A 17,237-nucleotide genomic window follows, 5' to 3' on the forward strand; every position below is an offset into this window, starting at 1 on the left:
ATCCCTAATTATATAAAAATTATTAAATACAAATACAAAAACAGCTCAAGAAATTAGAGAATACTATAATATTACTTTGGAAAAAATATTTTATTCATATTTGGAATACACTAAAGACTTTTATTTGAATATAGAAAAATCACTCCATAAAGAGAATCAGATAAAGCAAATTGAAACGATAATCTGAAATTAAGAGAGATTGTCATGTTTTTTAGTCCGCATAAATCTAAGTGTGGGAAAGACATGTTTTCATGATAATTTAATCGATGATGACAACGTAAACAGATAACTCATCTTTTGATAACAAAAATTTTTGGACTGCAGATGTAAGGATCATTTTGAATGTATTTTGACACGCTGAATTCAAATCTGTGCTCAGTTTTTCTCCATCGCGTCTAGATTTTGAAATAGCATATGATTGTTGACCCCTCGTGATTGGTCGCGGGTCTCTGTCAAACTGAAAATATATTCAGAAATGGCAAGTAGAAAGTGTATGTTGTGAGTATGTTTTGCGTGGCTGTGATAATTATAACCTAAACCTACCTACCCAGTGTCATTTCTATCCAAACATTCCCTAATGTAAATTCTGAAAATTCTTGGATGTAAGTTGCTGTAGGTACGTTCTTTTTGGGAAAATCTTGTGAGAAATTACTGGATGACAAGTGCGAAGTCAAATAATAAACGTTTTTATAAACTGAATATAGGTAGGTATGCCCCTTTAATTATTCTATTAATTGCTATCATGTTTTGGGCGTGAAAACAACGTTTCTTCTTTTACGACATTGGAAAACGATACACTATACCACGTGGCTGTTCAGATGTTTCATTTATTTTAATTTTCGACACAACCGTTAAAAATTACCGAAAAGCAGACGACTTATATTTAACTTATAAACTTATAATACTATTAATAAATAACAAGACATTTTATTACTTACCAGCAGCTTTAACAATTAACACCAAACCGACACTGAAACGACTGAAACTGTCAATCATCTGTCAACGCAGAACGCAGCGGAACGGACAAAACTGAATTATCGACCGAAAGAGCGTCGCGCGCCATCCTGGTCTAGATGGCGCTAAGCATATTATCGTTTTAAGGTCACTAGATCAAAGTGTCTGTTTTTATAAGGTACCGCCATTAGTTTTCAGTGCGCAATTCAAGAGGGACATACATAGTCCATAAAGCAATGGGTTAGAACGAGACGCAAGATTCTAGGGAATTGTCATAAAATTGTTGACGTAAAATTTGTCATTAACAAAATTTAAGGTTATCTTCAAATTATTTGTTCAAAATACACTTTAATAAATCGTGGGTACAAAAAGAAAATTGGTTCCAACATTATAACAGACTATGTGAATACGTAAGAGGTGAGCGAACCGACATTAGAATCTATTCCATTTTAGCACGTTAAGGAGGTGCAACACTCAGAAACGGTCTCGGACTTCAAGCACTGTCTTTTCTAATCTCCAACGATTCGACTTGTATGCAGTAACGCCCTAATTAGAATTTGCTATTAGCACTTATTATATTGTAGCTTCTCCCGACGATGTAGTAACAATGATGAGATGTTAAAGTAACTGAGAGAAAGCATTGCACAAATGGAAGTAGCAAATACATGAGCAGAAAATGAAGTACATGAGATATTTTAAAGGGGCTATTAAGAAGAAAGAATTTACAAATTTGAAGAAGTAGACATGTTTAAGATCTTGAATGAGTTTATGCAAAACAACTGCAACAAAATGAAAATCAAGAACAAATATTAAGGTTATGTTAAAATTATTTACTTAAATCACCCTGAAATACAAAATTACATTTATTTTTAACACTACAGGAGACCATTTGAATACGTAAGGAGCAATGAAAGCGATGGTGTGTCTTCCTCATGAGACTGTGTATCTGCACTGTTCAAGTGATGAGTGCAATGACTGTGTCTTGTCCACCTGCTAGTTTATGAGGCCCCGCTGTTACATTAAGGATAGCAGTCAGTTGGTCCTACAACACATTTTGAGAACGTTTACCGTTGAGGCCGATATACTTACACTTTACAATATCATTGCTTGTGTTTTAGGCATTTGAAATAATATTTCTGTCCATAACGCAGGTCTTGTGATGTACCACATGTGAGTGGTCTTCCTTCTTCCATTTTCTTGCCTATAGATTTGATTTTCAACTCATATTAACAATAAGATGAACGAGTTATTCGCCTGAATGCAAGAAGTTCATGTTGGTATTGGGGCTATTGAAACACAAAAGCGATTGAAGACAAATTGGGGAACATTATATAAATTTAGTTCACGGAATTCGTAAACTAACAGGTACAAAATTCCTTAACCTTATAAGAAGTACTCAAGGGTTCATATACAAAAACCAACTTTAGTATTCCCCCAATACGTACTGCTTAACCAATGTCACAATGATTGTCGGCTTCTATTTGGAGTTTTCTGAAATTTGTGGAAAGTAGTCGTACATAAAACGTCAAATAGTATTTACTTACGGCGGAGGAAACAAATACACCATAACGATTCCTGTTGAGAAATCGCACATTCAAACCATTTTATTACAAACGATATTTGACAAGAATTGACAGTTCATAAAGCAATGTGTCCACACAAACAACACAAAATTTAGTGCGCATGTAGAGATAGACAGAAGATATCGTTGTCTTTCTTTTTGTCACTAATGGCGGTACCTTATAAAACAGACACTTTGATCTAGTGACCTTAGACTCTATCCGTATAAGAGGCCTGTTCGCTCCCTATGAAAACGGGTTCCCGTCTAGCAAGCCATGGACGTGCGGATTGTGGCGTCACCTACCTGCTAATTCGAATAACTAAATTGTCAAATCTCCGCTGTCAATCATTTTCCGATTCGTAATTCATCGTTTTGGTGTCTTTAAGTTCCTCTTTTGTGGCTACCAGCATTTCTCATCTAACAAACCAACCCTCTCTTGCGTTCTCCTGCTCAGGACTCCACTTGACCTTGATGCCGCAGTTTAGAAGAAACGGTGGGTGCTGTGCGGTGTGCGTCTCGTTCATTTTCATTTAGGGGGGTTGTTGATCGAGTACGTCGCCTTTTTTTCACTTTGGCTAACGCGGTTTTAACTATTGAGATCGAATTTCTTTGATCTCCATGGCATGGCTGCACCCGACTACCTTCCGCGGATTGTTTCTTATTAGACGGCACCACTTTATGAAACGGTTGCGTTATATTGTAGAAAATCTCATGTATCCGTCGATTACTACCCCAAAATCTTCGCGGAGTCCCGCGCAGAGGGTTCTGTTGTTACTTCCGCACCGATAAGGGCTGTCAGACTTTCTCTTCGAACCCGCTTCACGCGCCTGGCGTAGAGAGTCATCATGCGTTCCCAATATTAGCGTAAAAGTGCCTATTTTCGATAAACAGTGTAACTACTGGCGTAATTGACAAATCAACATAACCTATTTGTCTCGTTAGTGCATTGACTTTAACTAAATAACCTAGATGGTGCAAAGTACCCGCCATGATGTTCCTACTCACCAGCCATATTGGAAATAGTGGATTCAAATTTTTAGACAACCCGCAATTCTCAAGTGTAATGTTTTACTCTAAGTTGAAATAAACCACCGAAAATAGTTTGAAGAAACATGCAAAATTTAATAAATTATGACTAAAGTTGTATACCAAACAACCAAAATAATAAACAAGAGCTTTAATTAGAAAATGCTAGGTTCTATTTGACCAGTTTAAAAATTTTCGAAACTTATCATTATCACTCCTACATTTTTAAATATTTTTATACAATATAAAAACTACAGACCATTTAGTATTTACACTTATTATTATTAGATTACAATAAATTAGGAACTAGTTTATCAAAAATCACTGGAAATTCTACGGCAGCAAAGAAAAGAAAACAGACTATGTAACTTGACTTTTTACAAATAAATTTTTATTATAAAACTCATTATTTTAATAAATAACGATGCTTGTCAACTTGTGTTAATGACGTCGTCGAAAAAACATCTTAGATAAATTAAAATTACATCTTTTTTGCTTTTCAAAATGTAAAACGGATTTTGCAATATAGGCAACATTTGATACACCGGTGTACCAGATTTATATCATTGCATACACAAATGCTATTTCCAAGATGGCCCATGCCAGGAACACGGATTTCTACCCCCACCACCGGCTTTTCACCGTCTAGGTATATTATATACTTTTCCAATTTGAGACTCGTTTTTATGAGGGTGCTTCTTTGTGTAAAAGTTAAATTTCTTCACAATGCAGACCATAAAGTGCGGTTGCAGCTCATCAGTAGGGTTCGACCAGAACCGCACCGGACACAAAACTTGCATTTGGTGCCAAAGCTATCCGTGACACTAAACCCTAAATATTTTCTTTTATTTTTTTTTAAATATATGTACCAATTTTACTAAGTAGTGTTAGGATTTATTATATTTGCTAAATTTTAAAAAGAAATCAGAAAAAAATTAGAAAATGTCAGCAGCCCTTCCTGGTTTGAGATCTCTCGGACTACCTAGGAAATAATTTATGGCAGGGTTCTTTACAACCTTGAAACCACTGATAATGTTAGCGGTAACCGTTATTGCAGGGCCATAATAACGAGTCTCAAATTGGAAAAGTATAACATGTCACTGCGTTAGTGACAATGACTGTCCCAGTAGTAGGGGAAAATTTCACAAGACGGCGCCACAATCCGCACTTTTTGACAGGAACTTCTAAAAGGCCCGAGCGGACAGGCCTCTTAAGGATATAGTCGGCCTTGATCGTTTTTATTATAAAAATGTGTAATCACAAAATAAAAAAACCTCAAATTTAGTAAGTTGTGTAACAAAAACAAATTATACTTATACCGTTCGCACCGTTACTACGGAACAATAATGACATTATTGGTTGCCTACCGTTGAATACAACAAACAATTTCTATAACGGGAAAAACGAGTTCTAGGGTATTTTTGAGGGATGTTTATAGACCATACCAACGCTCGAGCATCGGCCGTCTTCTGTTTAATGAAAACGCTCAATTGTTATACAATAGGCTACCGGACTGTTTTTTTTTTATTTCAAAAAATAAATCTGTCCAGTCTGAAAACATTAAAAATCAGTGTCCATTTTTTTTGCGCACTTTATTTATACCAAAAAAAATTATTTAAAAAATGGATAGTTTCAAACACGCGCCTTGGTGACGTAACAACTTCTTAGTCGACGCCTATTGGCTGTACAGGTAATGCCGAGGTCATTGTTGAAAACGATGAAGTTGAGTTTGAATTGAGGTTATGAATGCATAAAATGTGTGTGCAGAACGTGAATTGCTGCAGTTTTTGTATCTTTCTTACATTAGGGCTGCAATAATCGAAAAGCGAAAATGGACAGATGACGTTCGGTGCAGATGATTCCTGACCTGACTTATGAAAACAAAACTTCTGATTGGTTGACACAAGTGTGCTATAAATCGGAAACCAGTTAGGAATTATTACGATTACTCTATCTCACTCTCACCAATGCAACATTCCGTTGACGTATGCGTTTTCTCAATTCATATGCATAGAAAGGAGTTATGACGTAGTCACTGAAGACTTATTTAAACTAACAGCGCGAAGCTGGATTTCAAACGAATATTTAGCTAATAATTCCGACCTTTGGAGAACAAAAAATCTGTTTGGTAATTGATTCATGCGTATACGTAACTCATAAACATAATAAAATGCATCTATTTTTCTGGTGTCCGGTAGCCTATTGTTATAATTTGTTATAATTAAATTTTGACAAAGACCTCATGAGCGTCCACACAGTGGACTAGTGCGTAGCATGCGAAGCAAATTTATTTTTTTTAATTAATAAGAAAATTAGCATAAACGTAATACATTCAATCCGAAACCGTTTGTATAAAGTCCATTATAGGCGTGCTGATAAAACAGAACCGTGTTAGCCCAGAAGTTTAAGCGTCGCACTTTAAACATGTGCGCTCATTTGTTGCGTGTTCAAATCTTGATAAAGCGCAAAATCTTTTTCATAGCGATAGAATATATTCTAGTTGTAAAATAAAATTCGCTCCGCATGCTACGCACTAGTCCACTGCGTGGACGCTCATGAGGGCTTCGCCTGAATTTCAAAACGAATCAAAAAATTCCAAAAATTTTTAATGGGCCTTATGTTTAGTCACAGCATAGACAATTAAGCTAGGTTTAACGATCTGTGAGTCGCAGACAGGAAGACTTTATTCTCTTTTTCTCTGCTAGATGGCAGATTTTTATTAACTAATATTAACAATGTGCATAATCGTAGATGGGAAGCGTAATACTTGGTTCATCTATTTTGAGGTATTTAAAAACAAGAGCTCTTATTTGTCTAATATTTTTACCAGTCGCCATTCCGACCGGTGAATTTTTCGCATGCGCCAATGTATTGGTCTAGAAGTAAATACATTTTGGGGTGACTCAAAACAAGGAATTCTGGTAAGGTTTTTTTTGGGTGCTTTTAACATAATTAGGTTTGATTTTGGATGATTTACAACAGTTTTCTCATATGTCCAATTTCTGATGGGCTATTGATTTACAAGAAAAGAAACTTTAGAGTATTTTTTGCTCACATTAAAAACTATGATTTTTGAAGGATTTTATGTCTTTTTCGGTTGTTAACTTTTGGGAAAACATAAATTTTTAGGATCCTGCCTTGTTTTGTAAGGCGCCAAATATACCTCTTTGATTTGGTAATGTTTTTACTTTTTTTTGCATGCGCCAACTGGTCTGGTCCAGAAATACAAAGCCATTTGGAATGTCTAAAAACAACGGATTTGGAAAGTTTTTCAGAGTGCTCTTGAGATGATTTTGCATTATTTTGGGAGATTTTAACGGTTTTTTCATGTGCCCAATTTTTGGTGGTCTACAGATATTTGGGTACTTTTGGGGTGCATAAAAATTAATGCTTTTTAAAGGGTTTTGGCCCTTTTTTGGTTGTTTGCTTTTAGGCAAACAGTTAAATTTGTAGGATTTTGCCGTGATTTTTAAGACGCCAAATGCCGTGGTCCAGAAGTAACATTTTATAGTCTACTGTTAAAATAATATTTCTGCTAAATTATAGCTAAGAAATGGTTAGAAAATGCTTTTCCCTAAAGTGAAAAGAATCGCTGTATAATTTTCTGATATGTTAATAAAAGTTTAAACATTATTTCTGCGAAATTTAATTGAAATAATCGTAAAATGTTCATGCAACCGCTCTCTACAGGGCGACTGTGACGTCATCATTCTGTTCGGCTAGAGAGATGCGGCCACCGTATATACTCGATTCACCGTGGACGCTCATGAGGTCTTTGTCCAAATTATAACAAATTATAACAATTGTATCTAAATTTATTTTATCGAAACATGAACATTAAGATGTATCTAATACCTTTGTATGCTTACGTGTAAAGTACATCATAATAGTGATGATACAAATAATTCATAATAGCATAGTTACTGTTTCATAATAGCATAGTTACCGTTTCATAATAACACAGTTGCCATTAATCCATAATATTCAACGTTTTTATGCAAACGAAAGCAACTCCAAAGACCAAAATTAAAAACATTCTGAAGATCTGCATTTATTTATATTAATTCTAACATAAAATATCTTGGATAATGCTTTTCTCGCTGTTTCATCGCGTTCAAAACTTCCGTCAAAAATTGGAAATTTGCAGAACTGTTGAGTGGTAACATTGCCACCTTCGTACATGTTTCGATAAAGCTTTGTATTTACTACGGATATTAAGTAATTCATAAAAAACTCGGACGTTAACAAGTAACGTCCTCGTTCATTATGAATTACTTAATATCCTTCTCAAATAAATAGCTATATTACGCTCGATCGTCCAGCGTTTAAATTTAATAACGAATAACGCATTTTGACTTTTGAGCGTTTTCATTAAACAGAAGACGGCCGATGCTCGAGCGTTGGTATGGTCTATAAACATCCCTCAAAAATACCCTAGAACTCGTTTTTCCCGTTATAGAAATTGTTTGTTGTATTCAACGGCAGGCAACCAATAATGTCATTATTGTTTCGTAGTAACGGTGTGAACGTTAAAGTTTTTTAAGTATAATTTGTTTTTGTTACACAACTTACTAAATTTGAGGTTTTTTTATTTTGTGATTACACATTTTTATAATAAAAACGATAATATGGTTAGCGCCATCTAGACCAGGATGGCGCGCGACGCTCTTTCGGTCGATAATTCAGTTTTGTCCGTTCCGCTGCGTTCTGCGTTGACAGATGATTGTCAGTTTCAGTCGTTTCAGTGTTGGTTTGGTGTTAATTGTTAAAGCTGCTGGTAAGTAATAAAATGTCTTGTTATTTATTAATAGTATTATAAGTTTATAAGTTAAATATAAGTCGTCTGCTTTTCGGTAATTTTTAACGGTTGTGTCGAAAATTAAAATAAATGAAACATCTGAACAGCCACGTGGTATAGTGTATCGTTTTCCAATGTCGTAAAAGAAGAAACGTTGTTTTCACGCCCAAAACATGATAGCAATTAATAGAATAATTAAAGGGGCATACCTACCTATATTCAGTTTATAAAAACGTTTATTATTTGACTTCGCACTTGTCATCCAGTAATTTCTCACAAGATTTTCCCAAAAAGAACGTACCTACAGCAACTTACATCCAAGAATTTTCAGAATTTACATTAGGGAATGTTTGGATAGAAATGACACTGGGTAGGTAGGTTTAGGTTATAATTATCACAGCCACACAAAACATACTCACAACATACACTTTCTACTTGCCATTTCTGAATATATTTTCAGTTTGACAGAGACCCGCGACCAATCACGAGGGGTCAACAATCATATGCTATTTCAAAATCTAGACTTGATGGAGAAAAACTGAGCACAGATTTGAATTCAGCGTGTCAAAATACATTAAAAATGATCCTTACATCTGCAGTCCAAAAATTTTTGTTATCAAAAGATGAGTTATCTGTTTACGTTGTCATCATCGATTAAATTATCATGAAAACATGTCTTTCCCACACTTAGATTTATGCGGACTAAAAAACATGACAATCTCTCTTAATTTCAGATTATCGTTTCAATTTGCTTTATGGAGTGATTTTTCTATATTCAAATAAAAGTCTTTAGTGTATTCCAAATATGAATAAAATATTTCTTCCAAAGTAATATTATAGTATTCTCTAATTTCTTGAGCTGTTTTTGTATTTGTATTTAATAATTTTTATATAATTAGGGATTTAAAATTACGAACACCCAATAAAATCCTTATTGTTTTTTTTAAATTATTTGGTGAAACCTATACAGGGTCCGGCAACACTTGTGTCCACCCCCAAAATCGTCTTTAATTTTAAAGATAAAATTTTGAAAATTTGCATACACTCATAGTTGACAAAGCTCTAGAAGCCGACGCAAAAATTTATTTTTTATCACTTATAGTTTTGGCGTCGCGACGCCTTAAAAGTGTATTTTTTAGCTAATTGTGAAGTTTTATGAAATGAACCTCTAATTTAATTTTTTTTCAATATAAATGTATTAAAAATATCTCAGTTGACATTTTAGATTTAATGGAAATTGTATTCAAAATTTGAGGAAAAAATTCTGTTTTATCAAGTTAGTTTCCAATTTCATTACGTCAAAATTGGGAACTACGTTTACACCCATCTGTCAGCATCTTGTGTCACAAATGACATCTATTCTTTGGTTCGATTTAGAAGGTAACAAAAGTCTTACTTGGCGAAATTGTCGCTTTGTCGATGTTAATTAACGATTTCTAGTGTTCAGAACGTGCTAATCAAAATTCACCTTCATATGAGTGAATGAAGTGACTTGTGAAATTTTGGTGTAAACGTAGTTTGTCACTGCACCGTCAAAATGTTGAAAACTAACTTGATAAAACAGCGTTTTTTTCGCAAATTTTAAACACCATTTGAAAGTAGATTTAAAATAAAAACTCAAATATTTGTATTACAGTTATGTTGAAAAAAAATTGAATTCGCTAATATTACCGCAAAAACCCAAAAATCGTTAAAAATTAAACTTTTTAGGCGTCGCGACGCCAAAGAAACCGTGATATCAAAACAAATTTTTGTGTCAGCTTCTAGAGCCTTGTCAACTATAAGCGTATGCAAATTTTCAAAATTTTATCTTTAAAATTAAAGACGATTTTAGGGGTGGACACAAGTGTTGCCGGACCCTGTATATGTAATATCTTTTGTTATTATTTTTTTTATTTTTTTTTATATTTTATATATTTTTTTTTATATAAGAATTTGAGTCGATTGTTGAATGATCAGTTGGAAGTAAATAGAAACAAAAAGATGCTTTAAAGAAACATCAAAATGTGTGCTTTAGTAATGAACCATGTGTTCCGAACATGCCTGAAGATAATATATTAAAATTTAAAAATATTCAAAGAATGTTAAGACATCCGTATGTAATTTATTCTGATTTTGAATCTATTCTGAAACCTATTCATACATGCGAACCAAATCCTGAATCATCATATACTCATAAAACACAATTTCATATTCCCTGTGGTTATGGATTATACATTAAGAGTGCTTATAATAATATTGGTAACCCATTGGAAATTTACAGAGGAGAGGAAAGTGATAAATGTTTTATAAAAAGAATAACTGAATATGCCAGAACAATATACAAGTTATTAAAAGAAAATAAACCCATAAAAGATATCGAACTAGAAGAATATAAAAAAACAAAAATTTGTTATCTTTTTTCTATAGAAAACCCAAAAGTAAGAGATCATGATCACTACACTGGAAAATATAGAGGAGCTGCTTGTAGAAAATGCAATTTGAAATATAGACAACCATTGTTTATTCCAATTTTGTTTCATAATTTAAGCGCTTACGATTGTCATTTGTTTATAAAAAATCTAGGAGAAGATAAAAGTCAATTGAAATTAATACCTAATAACGAAGAGAAATATATTTCTTTCAGTAAAATTTTAAGAATGGATGATAATGGATATATCGAACTGAGATTTATCGATTCATTTAGATTTTTAGCAAGTAGCCTAGACAATTTGTCATCTAATCTGGAATCAAGTCAGTTGAGAGAAATAATTAAATACTTTTCAAATCATGAATTAGATGTGTTATTTAGGAAAGAAAAAAGCAAGATAATTAGAAAAGGAATTTTCTGAAACAAAACTTCCATCAATAGATAAATTTTATTCTTCGCTCACAAAAGAAGGAATTTCTCAAGAAGAATTCAAACATGCAGTGAAAGTATGGAAATATTTTAAAATTGAAAACTTGGGTGAATGGCATGATTTATACTTAAAACTAGATGTTTTGCTATTAACTGATGTATTTGAAAATTTTAGAGATTTATGTTTAGAAAAGAGTTATGGACTGGATCCTGTTTGGTATTATACAACTCCGGGGTTAGCTTGGGACTGTATGCTCAAATATACTTCAGTGAAGTTGGAATTATTAACTGATTATGAAATGTATTTGTTTTTTGAAAACGGAATTAGAGGAGGTATTTCACAGTGTAGTAACAGGTATTCGCAGGCAGATGAAAATACTCAGATTATCTATATAGATGCTAATAATCTATATGGATGGGCTTTATCTCAGAGATTACCAGAAAAAAACTTTAAATGGTTGACTTGTGATGAAATTAAAAATGTTGATGGTATACTGTTATCAGATAGTGATACCGGTTATGTTTTAGAAGTTGATTTAGCATTCCCTGTAGACTTGGCTATTCATAACAAATTCAATGACTTGCCTTTGGCTCCGGAAAATAGAATTCCCCCGGGCGGAAAAGTAGAAAAACTACTTTGTCATTTCTATGATAAGAAAAATTATATAATTCATTACAAAACATTAAAACTTTACAAAAGTTTAGGTATTAGAATAACAAAGGTTCACAGAGGTATAATGTAAAATTTAATACTGAACAAAGACAGAAGGCGAAAAATGATTTTGAAAAAGATTTCTGGAAACTAATGGTTAATGCACCATATGGTAAGTCTATGCAATCTGTTAGAAACCAACAAAATATTAAATTATATTGTGATGAAGAAAAATTACAAAAAGCGATAAACAAACCTAATTTTAAACACAGAACTATATTTAGCAAACACCTGGCAGCAGTTCACAATTATAAAACCAAAGTATTGTTTAATAAACCAATTTACATTGGGCAAGCCGTATTAGATTTATCGAAATTATTAATGTATAACTTCCATTACAATGTAATTAAAAAAGAATTTAATGAAAAAATAAAACTTCTTTATGGAGATACCGACAGTTTCATATATGAGATTAAAATGGCTGATTTCTATGAATTTATGAAAAACAAACCCGACTATTTTGATACATCTGATTATCCAAAGGACCATCCATTATATTCTGATAAAAATAAGAAAGTAATAGGGAAATTCAAAGATGAATTGAATGGTATTAAGATATTAGAATACATAGGTTTAAGGTCAAAAATGTACAGTTACAGAACTGAAACGTGTGTTTCAAAAAAATTAAAAGGTATCAAGAAAGCAGTATTGAAGAAAGAAATAAGTTTTGAAGATTACAAAAATTGCTTATTCAATCAAACTGAATACTTCCATAGACAGAGAGTGATTAGGAGTCATAAACATGATATTTTTACTGAAGAAGTAAAGAAAAAGTCTCTAAGTTGGAAAGATGATAAAAGATATCTTTTACCTAATTCTACAGATACATTAGCTTATGGACACGTATTAGTATCATCATAGGTACGTTCATGGACACTGTTGAACTATTTTTTATTAGCGTTGAAGTAATAAATTAAGAAAACAATAATAACAATTACGATAATAAACGTAAGAATAAAAATAATAATTTTTAATTTATTAACTTGTTGAATAAGACTTGAAAACTTTTTTCTGAATTTTGGATATTCTTCATTGAATATATTTAAATTCTTGAATACAGTACTTTCCATTTAATTTACAATTTTTGAGTTTTTTCATTTATTGCTCTCATATTTTTAGTATGTCTTTCAAATATTTTGAGAGTTCTTTTCTTTACATCATCGATGTTTGATGGTATTACTACTGTTTTGTTTCTTAATTCTGCTAATTTCTTAGGATCATAATTATTGTAGTTGTCTAATTTATATTCCAATTCATCGATTTTATTATTAGCGGATTCTAGTTCACAGTCTGTCATAATTAATTGTTCAAGGAATAAATTAGCTGTTAGCTCTTGCAATATATTTATCTACTACTTCTTGTTTGAAACCGACTATTTTTGCTCCATCTTCTAATCTGTCTATTTCAGTAATAATAGGTTTTAAATCTTTTTTCCATTTTTCTTTCTCATCGTTGGGAATGTATGAAACTAGTTTGTCCATTTATGATTGAAAAGTTTCTAAAGATTTACTAATTAATTTATGTGCTTCTTCATCTAAACTTATATTTTTACGACTACCTGCTTTATGTTCTACATTATCGAATATTTTTTTATTTTTTATTTTATTTTTTCTCTCTTTTGTTCCCAATTGTTCCGATTTGTTCTCTTTTGTCCCGGATTGTTCCCGTTTGTTCTCATTTGTTCTCGTTTTACATGCAATCTTAATTCCAACTGAATTTAGTCCCATATTTAGGGAATTTCTAGAAATATTTTTAGATTTGCAAAATTCTGTCTTTGTTAGTTTTTTATTTACAGTCGAATTGAGATATTCAATGGCAAAATTACGATTTCTCATTTGAGTTACTTCATTGAAATTGTTGGAGTTCAGATGGTTGTCTTGTTTTTAATGGTGTATAATATTCTGCTACAATTTTGTTCTCTTTAGTATTGGTCATTTTTTTATTTATTGTAAAAAATTTATTTTGAATCTTTTTAAATCATTTTGAACGGAACTTTGTTAATATTTTTTTACTCATACAGATTACAGATAAAAAAATTCGTTGAATATAAAATTTTTTTCAGGTAGATCTGATGGAGGGCTCCTCATCCTCATCAAAGCGCAAAAAAGTCGAAAGTAAACCTGTCTATTCAGACCAAGTAAGACCAGACATATTATTGTATCACACGGTAACATGGTATTACACTTTTGTTATAGGAATTACTTGGATTAAATTTACTGGATGATGTAACATCTTTGGACACTTCCGGAGGCTCAAATGAAAGTGAAGACGTAAGTAACTTGCTTCGAACAAATGTACAATTTGTTTTATGTTCAAATAGGAATTCATGGAAATTACAATTTGTTATGTCTTTTCAGGATCCTGACTTGGTTTTTGAAGTTCTTCGTTGGACATCGACTTTTGTGGACAAGTCTATGTTTATTAAATGCGTTATGAAGGATGCACATAGAATACTTCTCACTGCACCGCCCAGATTTGGCAAGACTATGGCTTGCAAAATGCTGGAGAAGTTTTTTGAAATTGTCAGCAGTGAACAACAAAAGTTGGAGAAATATAAACTTTTCCAGGATCTCAGAATTTACAAATGCACTGAAGAATGCATAGAGAATCATGGTTGTGGAAGTAAAAGATTTTTTCGCAAGCATTGCGGACAGCATCCAGTAATTTTTCTTGATTTTGCACAATTAACAGTAACGTCATATAGAGACTTTTTGCAGAGTCTTAGAAATATGATAATGAAGCTGTTTAGAAAATATAAAACATGTTTAATTCACGAAGATGGTGAAAAATTCAGCTGGTCAAGTAACAATATGGGAAGACTGGATATTGAACCTTTCTTGTGCTATTTGAAATATGCCGATGATGATGATCATTGGAAAGAGGCAATAGATCGTAACACAGCACAATCATACATAATGGTGGCTTTTGAATATTTGATCGAGGTTTTGTCGGTCCACTATCAAACAAAACAAACCCATAAGAAAATTATTATATTGATTGACGAGTTCGACGCACCTTTTATGAATATGTTATTTAGTGAAAACTCATCAGACCGACAGATTATGTTTTTCATACGAGAACTAATGCGTCTTTTATGTAAAGATGAGATATCAGCACAATTTGTTCAACGAGTAATAATTTTTTCTGTCACTGCATCAGGCGGTACGATTTCATTAGGAGCTAACAATGTGAAACGTAGAACATTCTTGGACAAGGATTATGATTATTATAAATTCTTTGGATTTACCAGAGAAGAAGTAAACGCTTTAGTTAACAACTGTGTCAAAGAAGGAAGTCAAAGAGAAAAAGCTCTTGATGAAATTACTCTTTGGTACAACAATTACACTGTAGTGGGAGACAAAGATACAACTATTTCTAATCCTGTGTCTATTACCAATTATTTACCGAATCTCGTACGAAAAAGTTATTGGATTGAATCGGTTGGAACCAAATATATCTGCCAACTATTTAAATTCGAAAAAATGCGGGAGAAGGTGTTTCCTGCCGTTAGAGACAATGAGAAAATTTCCATCATAGCAACAACTATAGAGTTGAACGATATTTATAATCTGAAATCATTACGTGAATCAATTTTGAATTGTATCGAACTAGTGCAGGTAGACTTAGCTCTTCAGTTTCTCACACAATGTGGGTACTTTAACGTTATTGACAAGAATGATGGGAATTGGACATTACAAATTCCGAATCTAGAATTGAAACAAGTATTTACGGACAAACTTCAGGAGGCTTTGGTAAAATTTAAAACTAACCTGTTTACTGTAGAACAACAAGAGTCATTTGTGAATGCATTAAAGTCTTTAGGAAGTGGAGAGAAGCATGAACCTATGAAATATGTTGCGTTTAAAAAATCTGTGGAAAATTTGTATACCGACCGAGAATTACCAAAAGCTCATTTTCACTTTCACTGTGACCTTTGGATGTTAATTTCTAGTTGTGGGAAGTTGGATTGCTTTTCAGAATTTGCAATCAAAAAGGGATGCTCACCCAAGCTTGATTTAATTATTATTTCAAAATGTGCAGTAATTATAATTGAACTAAAGCGGCATAAACAAGATTCTGCAAAGAAGGCCCTAAAACAGTGTCTACGGAAAAAATACTATGAAGCATTTGAACTTGAAGGAAATGAAAGAAAGGGTTTAAAGAAAATTTTAATTGGTCTTCATCTCTCTGATGATCGTAAAGTTAGCATCAGGTATTTAGAAAATTTTGAGAAAAAAACACTGCAAGATGAACCAAACATAGAAACAATTGTAGAGGATAGCTATGAATGTTAAAATCATTCTCTCTGTTAGTTATGTACCCTGTTTTATTTTATGTGCATTTCGCTGATTTTAAGGTAGTTTGAGAATCTGTAAATTGTAATGGAAAATAATCTCATTTTTTTGCCCTTAATCTTTGATTAAATTATACATTTCTACTTGAGTATTTTTTAATATTTCATTAAACCGGGACTTACGACTTTATGTTAGTTGGTACATAATATTTGATATGGTAAGAAAATAAGTTGAAAAAAAACCAAACTATTATTATTTATATGTTCAATGAAAATTATAACTAAATATAAACAATTCTCTTAATTACAACAAAGTAAGATAAGAAAATCTGTACCTTTTTAATATCACAAAATAAGAAAATCAATTTTAGTTAGTAGTTGTGTTACAAAAACAAATTATATAATTATAAAGCAAACAAACTAATTTTTCGTTCGTGTCGTTACTTTGGTGTAATAATAATTTATTTTTTCTACTCCCATAGTAGTAAGTAACTAGGCAAGAACCCTGTCGTTTGTTGATTAGTAACTATGACACTATGAAACATGCATGTAATATGTAGATATATGTATGTATTTTCATTATACGGAACTAACTCACGTGACTTTAGTAACTTTTCGACTGTGAAACCAACGTTTTAGTTCCACCATGCCATTTTTAAGGTTAGAGTTTTCAGATGTCACTAATCTGACAAATTTCAAAGAACGAGTCAATTATTTTATTTATCAGTTATTTCACTTATTATAATAATACATAATTAAAAGTGTCACGCCAAATATACAGAAATATTCTTATTTCGTTTGCTCCAATTTGAATTCACATCAATTCTCAAAATAGTTGTGGATGTTTGTTGAAATCTTGAGACAGCATAAAGATGTTTGTGAAGGAATGCTGTAAAACTTTGGCGGATTTGAAAGAATCTTTCCGAAAGTGTAAGCGAAATTTTGAAATGGCTGGAAAGTGGCAATCCAGAGCAGACTGAACTTTTGATGCACATGAAATGTGAATGTTTAAATGGCCGTGGTTTAAAATTTTGTCTCTAACTTTTTATACTA

At 32.4% G+C, this 17,237-nt stretch overlaps 1 protein-coding gene across 1 annotated transcript; it reads left to right on the forward strand.

The window, feature by feature from the left end:
- The first annotated feature begins 13,946 nt into the window (after window positions 1-13,946).
- LOC148167764 (uncharacterized) lies at window positions 13,947-16,328 on the forward strand. Its single transcript, XM_088045344.1, has 2 exons — window positions 13,947-14,027; window positions 14,086-16,328. Exons 1-2 carry the CDS (start codon window positions 13,962-13,964, stop codon window positions 16,183-16,185), a joined length of 2,166 nt encoding a protein of 721 aa, XP_087901470.1. The 5' UTR covers window positions 13,947-13,961; the 3' UTR covers window positions 16,186-16,328.
- The last annotated feature ends 909 nt before the right edge of the window (window positions 16,329-17,237 follow it).

Source organism: Gnatocerus cornutus, chromosome 9 (assembly GCF_029298725.1).
Source record: "Gnatocerus cornutus isolate USDA-ARS CGAHR chromosome 9, icGnaCorn1.1, whole genome shotgun sequence".
NCBI classification, from domain to species: domain Eukaryota; kingdom Metazoa; phylum Arthropoda; class Insecta; order Coleoptera; family Tenebrionidae; genus Gnatocerus; species Gnatocerus cornutus.

What these genes read in the sequence shown, in the direction of transcription:
- LOC148167764 (XM_088045344.1), top strand. Translation starts at nt 13,962, where the DNA reads ATGGAGGGCTCCTCATCCTCATCAAAGCGCAAAAAAGTCGAAAGTAAA. An exon ending in AACCTGTCTATTCAGACCAA is followed by an intron (nt 14,028 to 14,085) that starts GTAAGACCAGAC and finishes CTTTTGTTATAG; the next exon opens with GAATTACTTGGATTAAATTT.